The sequence below is a fragment of the Euwallacea fornicatus genome, chromosome 20 (assembly GCF_040115645.1).
Source record: "Euwallacea fornicatus isolate EFF26 chromosome 20, ASM4011564v1, whole genome shotgun sequence".
Taxonomy (NCBI): Eukaryota; Metazoa; Arthropoda; class Insecta; order Coleoptera; family Curculionidae; genus Euwallacea; species Euwallacea fornicatus.
Genome location: NC_089560.1, coordinates 2,351,288 through 2,365,541, shown reverse-complemented (window position 1 = coordinate 2,365,541; position 14,254 = coordinate 2,351,288). Strand labels below are relative to the sequence as shown.

General features: G+C 37.1%; 1 protein-coding gene across 4 annotated transcripts in view; it reads left to right on the top strand.

The window, feature by feature from the left end:
* LOC136345504 (methyl-CpG-binding domain protein 5/6 homolog sba-like) overlaps nt 1–14,254 on the top strand; it is a 266,872-nt gene that overhangs the window by 64,694 nt on the left and 187,924 nt on the right. For all 4 annotated transcript variants that reach the window (XR_010733156.1, XM_066293860.1, XM_066293862.1 and 1 more), the window contains exon 5: nt 13,800–13,942. Coding sequence is in view for 3 of the 4 variants with exons in the window: in XM_066293860.1 (XP_066149957.1) it covers nt 13,800–13,942 (143 nt within the window). In the remaining variant the exon portion in view is untranslated. The remainder of the gene's footprint in view (nt 1–13,799; nt 13,943–14,254) is intronic.

Here is a 14,254-nt window from a genome sequence, read left to right as displayed (position 1 = left end):
AATCACCCTGTAGGTGACGCACACGAACTAGAGGCGAAGAGTTATATTTCGGTTTCACTTGAACGATGCAACGAGAGTTTGGCTGCATAAGGAATTAGAGGTAAAATAGACATTTGCAAATCACATCAAAAACACCTTCAATTCCGCTCTTCAGCGCATATTTTCTGATTTGCACATAATACGATTAACGGTGACATGGGTTATTTTATTATTACAATTAACCGGGTTAAGTCGGAAAATAACCTTCGTTCAATGGAAGGAACGGTGGAAATTCCCGGTAATTAAAAAAGTAATTTTAAAGTGACGGAACGCGATGTTGTGGTCACATTTCGAGCTGCCTGGAAGGTCTCCATGTTAGGTATTCTATGTAGTAAAATGGATATTTAAAATCTGAGAGAAGAAAACCGATAAAAATCAGATAATTTGCTGCGTTGAGGCTACACTTATGGGTCATCGTCCCAATCCTGCTGCTGCTGCTGCTGCTGCGTTCACATTGTTGCTGATGCACTTTTAGGCCAGGTGGTTCTTCTCTATACCCCCAGGCGATACGCTCGATTGCCGGTTTCTTATGTAAGACCACTGCTCCTCGTATCTTTAGCCTATACATCGTCTTTTAAAAGGTGTTTGTGAGCTTTTAGCCTTCGTTCCAATGAGACCTCTTCACATTTTAATCCCTTCACTTCGGCAACAAAGAAACTAGAAAATGCCTAATTTCGGGTAATTAGCTGGGCTATGCGGGGAGCAAACACGAGGAGAATGTCTCGGAGGGTTACGATCACCTGTCATTGGCTGATGTTAAATAAGGTTTCAGCCCTTTTAATGTGTGTAAAGTGCCGATTGTATCACGAGGTAATAAAGAGGCTGTCACCTGTTCGTTTTAACGGTAGCTGCACCTTCACATGTGCGTTATTTAATAAGGTATAGTCAAATCAACCATCGTCGATCGATCAAAGTCAATAGCGTTGGTAAATGTGAACATGGGAGCAAATACCTGTTGCCAATAGTTATGTGAAAGAAAATTTATATGTACGTCGAAACCTCGAGCATTTGAAGCAGAAACTCCCACTTGCGTCGCCCAATCTAAAAGCTTTTATAGAATCGTAAAGAGATTTTCTTTTCGCAGTCTGTTAGAAGTATTAAAAAAGAAATAAGAAAACACATCGCAATTTCTGCAGATCTCGACGAAGAATGTATTTTCCGCAACGTATAAAGAGTTAGAAACACGATACGCTTTTCAATTCGGGCTCGAAATGGAGGAAATGCCATCAAATGTTTGTGATAGATCGGAATTACTTTGAGGAATAATAATTTTTCGTTTCGATGTCGTACATTTTCGAAATTTGACAGACGAATATTGGAAAAAGAATATGTAAAAAGTGCCCAATGGAGCGTGGTTTTATCATTGCTTTCGGATAAGTAATGCCTTCTGATGAAGTGTATTTTATAACGGCATTTAATAACGATAAATTTGCTTGTCTAATGTTCCTTTTTTCCCATTAAAGGGAGAGGTGAATTCATAACAAAATGGAGTGGAAAATAACAGCTAACATGGACACATAAAGCAGTTGTTTATGATCTATAATAAATCATGAAAATGTAACGGTATAGGCACACAATCGGACAATAATAATACCGTACGGTTCATTTCTTTAAAATGTCAGCCTGTGGGTGGACAAATTAATAACGTGTCTGCTTTCTCTCTGTTTATGAACGATTACTTTAGTCAGCCGACACATTTTTCGTTTTAATCGCTTTCGTGTAAAGATTTCTCTTAGGAGGAGAATAATATTAATTGTGATAGACTGGAGATTTTCTCTGCAGCATTTAAGCTTATCGGGAAATGGCATTTAACGAATATAAACGGTGCCAAAACGTAGAAAGGAAATCTCGGAACGAGAAGCCAATCGGAGAATCAAAATAAACGAGCGTGCAGAACTCGGGATATATTTCTATTTAGTCGTTATCGTGGTCTTTCCATGACAATTTAATTCCAAATTGGAATGGGGATGAGCTTCCGGTAGCAGATACTTAAGACGAATATTTATGATTTTTTCAAATTAGATTTGAAATTGAATTCGAGGCGGTAAAAAGGTACACGTAACCGTACAAATTGCGGAAATCTTCGATATTACGATATCTAACCACAATAATCTCGAATATTACTCTGTCTATTCAAGTTCGCCAATATCGTACGAACGGGACAACGGTTGGATTCGGACAAAAAGCGATTGAACCAACAACGTTTAAAAGTATTTTCTGACTGATTAAAAAACGAGGACGCTCACGAGGACGTTTCGTTAAATATTTTTCCAGTTCTGTTCCACCGAGGCACAGGCCAAGAACGTCTTTTCTGCGAATTTTTCAAATACTTGATATTTTCCGGGCAGCCACTCATAGAGTTAGAGGTGGGGCAATACTGACGATGTCCATAGAGGCGAAGCTCTGATCGCGCACGGAATGTTTTTTCAGAGATATCAAATTTTAGCAAAAACGACGTTGAAATTTTCAACATGTCTTCCAAAGACAAGTCGCTTGCTGGATCGTTTTCCATAGATCGGACGCTCGCCATGACTGCAGGTGTATATATGAAAAAGTATTTATTACGTGCGTGACATCAACCTTTAATACCCGAGCGGTGCGTACCTAACTAAACCGTAAAGCCCGACCGACAATGATACAAATCCTATGGACATAATCTGAATCACTATGCAAACTCCTAGTCCTCTTTTGCATTGCATACCACTTAAATCAGTGGATCAGCAGAGCGTTAGCGTACATTGCTCAAGTTATCTTTTTGCAATGCACAGGGCGTTATTGAACGAGCGTCCGATACTTCGCAGGGTCATTTTTCAAGTAGTTTCAAAATGGAAAGTCCTCATTCGCGTGTGTCCTAGCTCGCTCAGTTTCCGAGATACGGGGTGTCAAATTGAAAAAATAAATCACCCACTCTGTGATATCTCTCGATTCCTTGCAGCCAAGTTCACGAAATTTCGCGCTCGACCGTTTTTCAGGATGAAAAATTCAAATTTATCGACGGTTCGGTTGTGGCTTCTGGGGGTCGCCTGCGAGCGACCGTCGGGACACTTTTTTTTAAGCAGCTGCAATAATTAGCCGGATAATTAGCATGCATGATCAGCTTTAGATGTGTTTTTCTCGGAAACCGTTGTTTCTAGCGACGGCAACGAGGTGTGCTCGTTTTGAACGGACAAGGTAGAGGAAGAGATTTTTCTCCTCGAAAGTGACGTACAGTGCGGCACAAAAATGCTGCAGCTGCTCGACGGCGTCCGAGCGGTCGCCTCTGGCGCCCTCTCCGAGGCCCAACTAAGTCGCTGATGAATTCGAATTGCTCGTCCCAAAAAGAGCGACCGGACGCGACGAAGGTCATCCGGGAGTGATTCGATTCATTTTTGAGACTTACCCGTTCGGCGACACCACCCTGTATTTGACCGCGATGAGAAGTATGGCGTTAGGTGCGTGGTAAATAAGCAAATAACGAACCGTTAACTCGCAGTTAATTGAGCGTGTCAAAAGAAAGCCCAATGGCAATATTTGCTCCTCAAACGTCTGAAAAGCTTATTAAAATATTATCTCATCGAAGTCGTTGTACTGGTGTTTGCAGAGACGGCAAGTACGCATACCTAAACAGACAATAAGAAAGATCTTGCCAGCACCATTAGCTAACGGTCACATCTGCGATCTCTGGTGCCGGTAGGTGCGGCCGGTTATTACAATAAATTCCTGTTCTCGAAAAAAAATCTTTGGCAAAACACTTTGAAGTAGCCTAACCTTAACCGTGAGGTCTAAGACAATGTGGGAAACCTTCTGGGAACTGATTACATTTTACAAGGTTCAATACAAAAATTCAACGCTCGATGATCACCTTTTCGCCCATTAAAATGTATAATTGCCACTCTGACACCCAGTTTATTACCTCGACTAGTATGACGGCGTTTATTCGTTGCAACTAACTTTTTATTCAACAATCTCGCCTGCCATATTTCATTCCTTATACGAATCAACTGCATTGTTTCGTTTTGCGCTGCAGACATTTCATTCCGCGTCCAAGCTAAATGCATAATGTATTCAACAGTAAATGTTTTTAGCAGGAATGTAATTGTGTTGTGTATAATTACTGCTATGAAAACAAAAGCCTGTAACCGTACGTTTGGGTTGTTTATTGAAAATGGGAATCGTAAGGCTAGTCCATCATGGACATGCTAAAGCACAATGGGGTCTAATTACATAGCCTGTGATTGAAGATGTGTACAGTGAGTAATGGATGTAACGATCCGTCGATGGAGAAATGTTAAATCATATGAAAGTGAAAAGTGAAAGGCAGTTCAGGTCGTGGAAGTGACTGGACTTTTGATGCTACGGAAGTGACCTGAAGTAATACCGAACTGAAGTAACCCGAGCCGCGATCCTTACGTCATTTAGTAGTATTTTTTAGGAGAACCGAATGGATTTCCAAAAATAGCGGAGCCACATTGTTTTCCAGCTTTTTCCGATGGTAAAATGGGGGAACCCTCTTTTTACAATAACACTGAAGAGGTATCTGCCGAACACCGTATTCATAGAGCGCGAACAGTTTTTGAAACGTTTCATTGAAAAGATGGCCCTTTTTTGCACTTTCTAGGACACTTTATTCCCGACTGCTTAAGTTGCGAATGTCTTTTCTGTCCTTGTCCTATTAATTTTTTGGGAATTGTCCGATTCGAAATTTAATACCAATGCGCGCTCTCCTCCGCAAGGAAAGTTTTAACGAATTTTGCCTGTCCGGGAGATAAAATATTCGTAAAATTTCCACACGGTTTGAAGAATGTCAAAACGTAAGGAAAAGATAGGATTATTTATGAAAACCCGAATAAAATCGGAAATTTATTCGTTTTATTCGGGTATTATACAGGGTTATTCGCGCTACACGGCGCTGAACGTTGTCGCCAAAATGCGAGGTATTCAAAAAGTTTTACTTTTGGGTTATACGGGGGACTATTATGCCTACTTTTTAAAATTATTTTCATATTACACAGCGTCCCAAAAGCCCTAAAAGCATTAAAGTTATGCTTTTTCAATGGATCCACCTGTGTATTATTGTACTTTCGGATTCTCCGATCAAAGGGAGTGCCTGTTCTAATAAGGTTTAAAATACCTAAAACTTAACGTTTTTTAAACGGCGTAAATTTTATCAAAACGTGACGTAAATTCCGTGTTTTAAATACTTCAGAAGTATTTCAGTTATGTATTTACATAGTACAAAACATGTACGTGTACGTGCACATGTAAGCGTAATTTACAGTGAAATGTGACAATACATTATACTTTATACTCTAATCATAATAAGCTTGCCATCTTGGACAGGGTGTCCAAACATTAAAATTCTAAAAATTCTTAAAAATCTACTAAGAATTTTCAGTAGCTATAGTGCGATCAATCTAAATACAACGCCGTATTTTTGAACTTGTCAGGAAATGTAGTTTTTAGTCACTTATTGCACGGTATTAGGAAGTTCTTAGCTAAATCTGTACGTTTGTACAAAATACACTAAATAATCATTCTTTGCGCCATTTGAAAATTTTTAATTAAAAACTCTAAATCACATATTATTATTTGAATATTGAATCTTTGTTCCCTAAATAACAGGCCATCGACCATTTGGTCTTGGTATGTTGTTTTTTTTTAATTTTACGTAGAAGTAATTGAAATGAAGACCAAAATAAGTTGAAATTTTTTCAAAATGCTCTCGTGAGCTGGACGGGGGGAAGAGGAAGCAGGATTGTCTTGGGGGTTTTGCCAGACACGGTGTGTTTAGTATGTCCTAGTTGTGAGGGTTGTTTTCCCACTTCGTTTGAATTTGTAGCAGTTTTTCAGTTAATCGTGTCATTTTTGTACGTCATTCTAAAAGTTCCTTGGATGGGTTGTGCAGTGGAATTCCCGGGTGTCTTCTCTTTTTAATCAGTCTTACAATAATTCGTTTTGTTGTCTGTATAAGTTGATTAGTGTTTCCGTTTGCATTTGTCTTCAGTAGGTTTCCATAGTCTAGCAATGGCGTTACAGAAGGACTTGTCAACTCTTGTTGCAGTTTCGATGCCGATACCTGTGTAGTAATCTAAAATGTTTTGCTCTTTTTCGTGACTTATATCCTGATGTTTTGTGCCCATTTGTAGAATTTAAGTTTATTATCTATTGTCACTCCCATGTATATGATGTAGTTCTTAGGTGGAGTTATGTGTCCATCTGCGGTTATTTTTTGCGAGTCAGTTTTAATCTGATGGTTTGTTAATAGGAGTTGCTTTTGGTTAAATTAGGTGTAGGCCTCCATCTGTAGAACCATGCCATTGTCACGTCTGTTAGGGTTTAGCGTTTCCTCATTGCCTTTTCCGTATTTTCGCCATCTACAATTAGTGGTGTGTCGTCAGCGTGTCGTCACACGTATGCTGTTTTGCCTGTTTCATCCTTTTTCTGTGGATCGTAGTTATACATGTTGCGGCGGCGTATACGGTAAAACAGTGGTGAAAGTGGCGATCCTTGAGGAGGTAATTGTTCGGGGGGAAAAGGAAAGGGGAGAGTGTCCGGGCATTAGAACTCCGCAAAATTTCATTTTTGTGACAGAAATAAACTTTAATAACTCCGGCATTACTTGTACAATAAGACCTTAAAAACAAAAAGTATTGGTTAACGTAAAAGTAATGGCGAGTTTTTGTGAAATAAATTGAAATAATCAACCGTCGTGATAGAAATTAGCTCGGAAGTAAATGTAACTTCAGAAACTGAATTCGCCGAGGGTTCCATGGTGCTAATGCCCTGAAACGAAAAGCTCAAGACAAAAGAATTACCAACAAGAAATTCAGGAAAATTCTGCAATCCGGATTTTAAAAGAAATCGGAGATTTTTGCATAATGAATGCAAATGATCTCGCAACACAAACTTTGTATAATTTTCCTCCAGTTAAAAACGATTAAAATTAGACCGACCTTACAAATACAATTCACTGATCTTAATTGCCATTTCCATTCTAATAATCAAACGAGTTAATCGCTATGTTTTTCACTCAAGTAATAACCAACAACAAATTGGATTTTCTTTCATTATCGTGTAACTGGGAAGGGGCTGCCAGTTCCAGTCAGCAACATTAGACTTAAAGACGGCACATTAATTAGCTCGGTAAGAGCACAATAAGTTGTTTCCCTGCCGGTAATTTTTGAAATAAAAATTACTCCTTGTGATTGACATGCCGTACAAGAAAAATAATTAATTAAAAAGGAACGTTACGGTAGCAATAAAATTCTTATATTCTATAACAGGCGATCCACTGGCAGATAAGCATGCCTGGAATTCTTAGAATGTGACTCTAGCAAAGAAAAATCAACGCAAATATTCCATTCCCCGTTTATGGTTATTTTATTGCTTCGCAGACACCAGCATTTCAAGAATCGGCAAGGTATATTCAACATATGTATATTATGTATTTGATATATTGAAATTTATTCCGACCTTTGCAACAGAACAGACATATATTCTGGTTTTAATACTATTTAATTACATGTCATGCGAGACCAATATAGTAATTTATTAATTTAATGTAACAAATTTCATACTCCTCAATTAAAAAATAAATTACACTCAATTAAGTTCTTACCATGTAATCACTAATGAGGGCTTATCTTCATCTAATCTATCCACAGTAGACTAAAGAAATATTAACTGCATAAGCCACGTTTGAAACATTGTAACGGAACATAACTTGGTCTTTTGTTAACCGTCGACCTTTGGCCTCTCAGCATACCAGATCTAAAACCACTAACCTTTCTAATATTATTAGTCACGATTCGGCAGTTTTGGTCGTAAATTTATTTGGTGTTTTAATTCTATCTGGCTTTGTTTGCACGCGAAGGAGTTAAAATTTGATAACCGACTTCGTGATCCAGATACGGAAAAAGTATCCTCGTTGCCAGATGTTGGTGTGACGCTGACATCATATCACGGCGTGGTGTGAGAACTGTAATTGCAAAGTTCTCATGGTGTTCGATCCAGGAATGCGTTGGTGCGTTTGTTAACATTAATAAAGCGAATTAAACAATAGCCTAATTAAATGAATTAATCTTGTACAACTGATGCAAATGAGGATCGTTGTAAATAGTTTATGTAATACGTAATTATAAATCCATCAGAAGTCAAAATGTATTAATTCGGACATGTCAAAAAATTACGTAATGGCTATTCGTTTTGAAGGCGGTTAAAAATTCACGGATCCAGTTGCCTTGATAATAATTTATCTTGCTAATTAATTGTAATGTATAATGAGCACCTTGTAAGCGAAATTGATTATGTATATTTTAATAAATATTTTGACTCGAAACGGGAACGAGTTCCACAGGTTTCCTGTGTATTTCTATTAATTTAAATTTCAATAACGAGGACTTATCAACTTTTTTTTTTTTTTCCATTCGATCATCCATCAATCGTTTTAAATTTTTTTCTACGTAATAGTGACATTAATTTAAAAAAAAAATTCGTCATCGAGAGCCATAAAACGGCGACTGCAAGAAACTGGAACGATTCGAAAGCGGCCGCTCGATTTACCATCGATACAACTTTAATTTCCAAATAAGTCCCGCGTAACATAATCCCATAAAACTTTACGAGTCTCGCTTATTGTTTCTCACTGGTATTTTATGCCCAGCTCTATACGAATCCCATCAGTAACGAGCGGCACCATATTACTACCCTGATATCTTTTTACTAATAATTTAACAAGTCGCGCAGGACCGGCTTCGTAATTATTATTGGCGTATCTTGACGCGTACGAGGACGTCAGCGGGACGATTTATTGCATGGGCACAGGAGGAGAAGAGTTGGAGGTGATACGTCCAAGGCCGCGAGGAAAATGGAATTGGGAGAAAATCGGTGAATCCCGATTGCTCGGAAAAACGGCGGCTTTAAATTTAGAAATGGGAATGATTTGGAACGGGCAAAATTCGATATGCCGGGCGGCTCTAATTGATCCCCCCGTTAAGTTCTTTAGAAGTTATTATTATCTTCAAATTCAAAAGCAGCACTAAATAGGAAAAAGACTATAATTTCACGTTTGTTTGTTCTTTGAAATGTCGCTCGCGTCAACGGTAGCATAAAATGGCCGACATTTTTAAATCTTATGCGTGGATCAAGTGACACCTCAAATTAAAGGTATTTCAGAGCTACATTTAATGGTGTGTTCCGATTCGAAAGCTGTCGATTAGTTTTTGAAAAAAATAGGTATTCATTTGGTAAAAAACGCAATGCGAGTTTAGTTAAATAATACATAAACAATGAAAAAACTTGTTTGTTGATAGGAAATTGGTTTGTTTTCGATTTTGTGTTCGCAAACAGTCTTTGATCATTTTTATTTATCTTTTTATTATTATTTTTCGTTCGCAAGGATTGAAGCAAACATTTCTTCAATCTTTGGCTCTGATGAACTTCCTGTAAAAATTTTCCTCTCTCCTCTAACAGTAATCTTTTTTGGTCGTCCAGTTCGCTTGCGATTAGTGACGCAATTTTCATTTTTAAATTTTTCGACAATGCTTTGAACAGTTGCGAAACTCCTGTTAACTGTTTGCCCTATTTTTCGATATGATTTATTTTGTTTATGTAACCTAATTATTATCTCTCGTTCAGCAACTATCGTTTCTCCCAATTTTCGACCCATTACGTGTTAGAACAATTATTTTTTTATTTAATCTCTGATCTAATGGTTACATCAACTTGCCGCCGTCGGCTTGTACAATTGGGAAATAAATATCTGTAGATCTAATTGCCTCACTTACAGACACGGACTTGTTTTTTCGTCAAATGTATGAATTTTTTTTTAATTTTATGACATGTTTGTAAATAAATATCGTTTAGTAAAAAAACGATTATAAAATAGTTATTCACATGTGGCTGTTTAGAACTACAGTAATTAGATAATGTTACAACATACTTTTCAGGCTGTTATGTCATTTTACGAGGGAGAGTCAAAGTAAAGCCTTGAAAACGATATTAAACTTAATTTATTGAAACAACGTCAAAAACGAATATATCATTTTCCAATGTAGCCCCATTACGATCAGTGGACTTTCTCCATCGTTTTGGAGGTCCTCGAAACCCGAAGAAAAAACCTTTTCGTAGGGTGCACAGCCACTCCTGCACCGCCTGAATCACTTCATCATTTGAAATTTCTTCTCAACTGAGGCCTCTTCGAGGCGATCAAATACATGATAGTCGCTGGGGGCGAGGTCAGGCGAATATGGAGGATGTGGTAGACGTTCAAATTTCAAATTTTGGACAGCTGCAGTACGTGATCACACACATTATCGTGTTGCAGAAGGACGGTATTACTTAGAGGTCCTCGCCCTTTTAGTTCTGATAGCAGGCTTAAGACGGTTCTTCAGAAGTTCTGAGCATGTAGCACTAGTAACTGTATCTGCATACGGCATGTAGTCTTTTACAATTACCCTTTTAGCATCCCAAAACAGGGTCAACATAATCATTCCTGCCGAGAGCTGGGTGAGCAATTTTTTCGGCTATGGTAAAGAAGCGTGACGCCATTCTTTGCTTGTTCATTTGATTTCCGGTTGATGATAGTGCACTCAAGACTCATCTTCAATAACAATCCTTACTAGAAAAACGTTTCCTTTTGTTTTATACCGACGGAAGGGTTCCTCATAAGCATCAGCACGTTGTTGTTTCAATTCTGGGGCCAATTGCTTTGACACCCATCTTGCTGACACCTCATGAAACTGGAGAATGTCATGCACAATGTGGCGTAAAGAACAATGGCTCATGTTTAAAATTTCAGTGATTTCGTGATGAATAACATGACGATTTCGTTGACGAACACTTCAACTTGTGAAATGGAGTCAAGCGTGACGACACGATTTGCTTGACCAGGTGTAGGACAATCAGCTACGGCAGTTACCCCGTTTTTGAATTTGTTGCTGTATTTATGCACTTGCTAGAGCGATAGACATGAATTTCCATTCTGTAAATTCATTTTACGATGAATAGCAATGGGTTTTACCTCTTCGTTTCGCAAAAAAAACGAATAACAGAACGCCGTTCCTTTCTAGTGCAATGCTCTAGTGAAGTCGCCACTTTGGAACTGTCATTTTGTGAACAACTACATTCGTTCCTACGTCAGAATCGTTGCTAAGCCTTTTTCATCTTAAATATAATCTTTTTAAGAATTTATCATGTAATTCCCCGCGTAGGAATTTTTTTGGATAGGAGCGCGTTTACGGTTTTCAATTAACTCTGCCTCGTATTTGACAGCGTTATAAGTCTATGGACACTTTTGCTGGCCACTGTACAAGGTGAATCGATGGCATTACAAAGTACCTTTATGAATTTCATTTAAAATTTATTCTTAAACTGAATATGTTGCAATATGGCTATGATACATGCATATTTTAAAAACATTTCGAAACCTACAGGGTCGCTCAAAACAGTGCGGCTTTCAACAGTTACATTTTTTTAATTGGCATATTGTGTATGTGAGTGACCTATAGTATTCTAATCGTTATTATAAACCTGTTTTGATATATAAGTGGGTATGCCTATCTTTTATGGTTTAGGAGGTATAAAGATTTTTTCGAAAATTTGCCATTTTCAAGCACTTATTTGTTGATATATGAAATCTTTAATTTTTATGGTAGAGCATTCATATTTAGGATTATGAAAATGAAATACCAGATGAATGTTTAATGAACGGAAATAAAAACGGACAAGGTGTCTACTACTTAGGCACCAACATAAAAAAAATAACATAAAAAAAGTTACTTTTTTTGAATAGAACATGTCGTTAATTTTGTTCTGGATATTTTGTTTGATTTCAATAAATTGCATACACTACTTATCGAAATAGTAGCATTTTAACCAAGTAGTCATGAAATAAACGTGATTCTCAATATCTGAAAATAGAAGTTTTCTCATTTTATGGTTATATTTTATTCCTTTTCTACCTGCCCTAGTCATTTAATAAATAATTAATATAATAATAATATAATTTCATCATTAACAACCATGAATTTTTCCCAGAATGAATATAAATATAATATAATGTTTCATAAAATTTTACGGTTTGTGAAAGCAGTATTGGGCAAGCTTAAAATATATAGGGTGCTTTATTTAAAAAAAGTGCCTTTTTTTATTTTGATTTTTTTTTATATTGGCACCTAAATAATAGGCACCCTGCGAGTTTCATTTCAAGTGACTAGATGGCGAAATATTGATCTAGCTTTGTACTGTCATGATTCCAAACATGAAAACTAGCTCGTAAAAATTAAAGACGCTATATGTCAATAAGTAAGTGCTTGAAAATGACAGTTTTCATAACAAGTCTCGATAACTCTTAAATAATAAAAAATGGACATATTCAAATATATATGTAAAAAAAATTATAATTATGATTAAAATATAAGGTAGTCCAATACAGGTAGGGCAATAAAAAAAAATTTAACTGGAAAGCCACACTTTTTTGAGCGATTCTATAGGTCTCTACAGATTTTTAGAATTTGCATATTTCATAGCTATATCACGTAACATGTTCAGTTATGAAAGTAAAAATGAAATAGATTGCATTTAAGTGACTTTGTAATTTCGTTGACGCACCCCGAACGTATGAGTTGACAGTCATGGAAGGGTCTCGAGCAGGTTTGCAGTGGAAAACATCTGGTATTTTTCTCGAATCAACGTAACTGCAGATCTTGTGACTGGAGATGCTTCTGAAAAATAAATCTTTACAGGGAAATTTGAGAATAATCATTATGCCGAAGTCTGTGCAAGAAACTTCTTAACTTTCTGCTTCTAATTCCCCGGAATGAAGTAACTCAATAGAAAAGCGATAAAAAGGGAACGGAACTTGTCTTTAAAAGTCTTGGAGATATTATTTACTGTTTGGTAGTTTCGCTGGGAAACTTCCCACATTTATAACTTTATTGCCGTCCTACCTCAGCTACGAGATAAAAGCGAGTCAAATAAAGAAATATAGCTATGGCAAGCTACTTCTAAACAGTCTACTCGAAAATGACATAATAAAATTCACTGCCATGGTACTATTGCAGTATTTTTTCCGCAAGTTACGGAGGTTGTTTGGTTTCGAGGCTGTAAACATGTCATAATAAAGATCCGGAGCTCTCTTAATAGTCTCTTAACGCCCCTTACTTTGTAATTCAATTTTTAGCTCGCCTTATAATTGCCGTTGCACCAAAGCCGGTCTCAAAAGCGGATTGACTGGTTGGATCATGATGGTATGACATTCTTATATAGTTTTCGTTATTGGTTTACCTTTATGATACACGTGTTTTCGTAGCTCGTCCAGGCCTGAGAACTCGCTTCGAGGTAATAAAAGTCTGTTCAAATTCTTCGATAATTCCGTTTCACCGTTAAAATCTCCGCGTACTTCCATTATTTACGTAAAGCAAATTTATCGTGGGCTTTTCAAATTTAAAATACAATAACAATAATATAATAAATATGAAATATATATTGTGTTATTATTTAGCCTTCGGTGCTCTCTCCCAAATTGACGTCCTCCATTATGTGGTATTACTTGACTGACATTAATGCTTTTAAATAAAATTAATTCTCCTATATTATGGAATATAAATTGTGGAAAATTACGGTTGTTCGAACAAAATTCGTTGCTAATAAAGAGGACGTATGATAATGTGTTGGCTAGCTTTTGATGCAGAAAATACAGCAGGATTTGACTGACGTGTTGTTATTGCATGTGCGTTTGAATTGCAATTTATCTGTTTTAGAATCAATTTTTGTTATTCTAGATTACGGTTTGAAGAAAAAGAGGCGAAAAATCGGCGTACCACTGGCGGGTGGAATCTCAGTATCTCAGATCCTCGCCCAACGTGAGAAGCTCGCATTGGAGCAACAAGCGTTTAACAAGGAGATCGTGACAAGCCCGCAACAGGTCTGTATTTAATTTTTCAGTTCGAGATCCTTCTTACAATAAATTATCGTCTTTTGTTGAAACCTCACTCATCTTTGTTAAAGGAGAATCACGTGGGCGCAGCAGATACTTTAATGTTCCTAGGCGTAGCATCTATTGGATGTATTTCAAAGTTGGGTTAGACTGTCACCTCGTCTTTCTTACGGCAAAGTAGATTTAAATTTTATGACTGGATTTATGTAACATGTGTTAAAGCATCTAATTCTTGGCCAACATGTTCTCCTGAATGAAAGATTTGATGAATCCAAGACACTGTCTAACCCAAGGTGATTC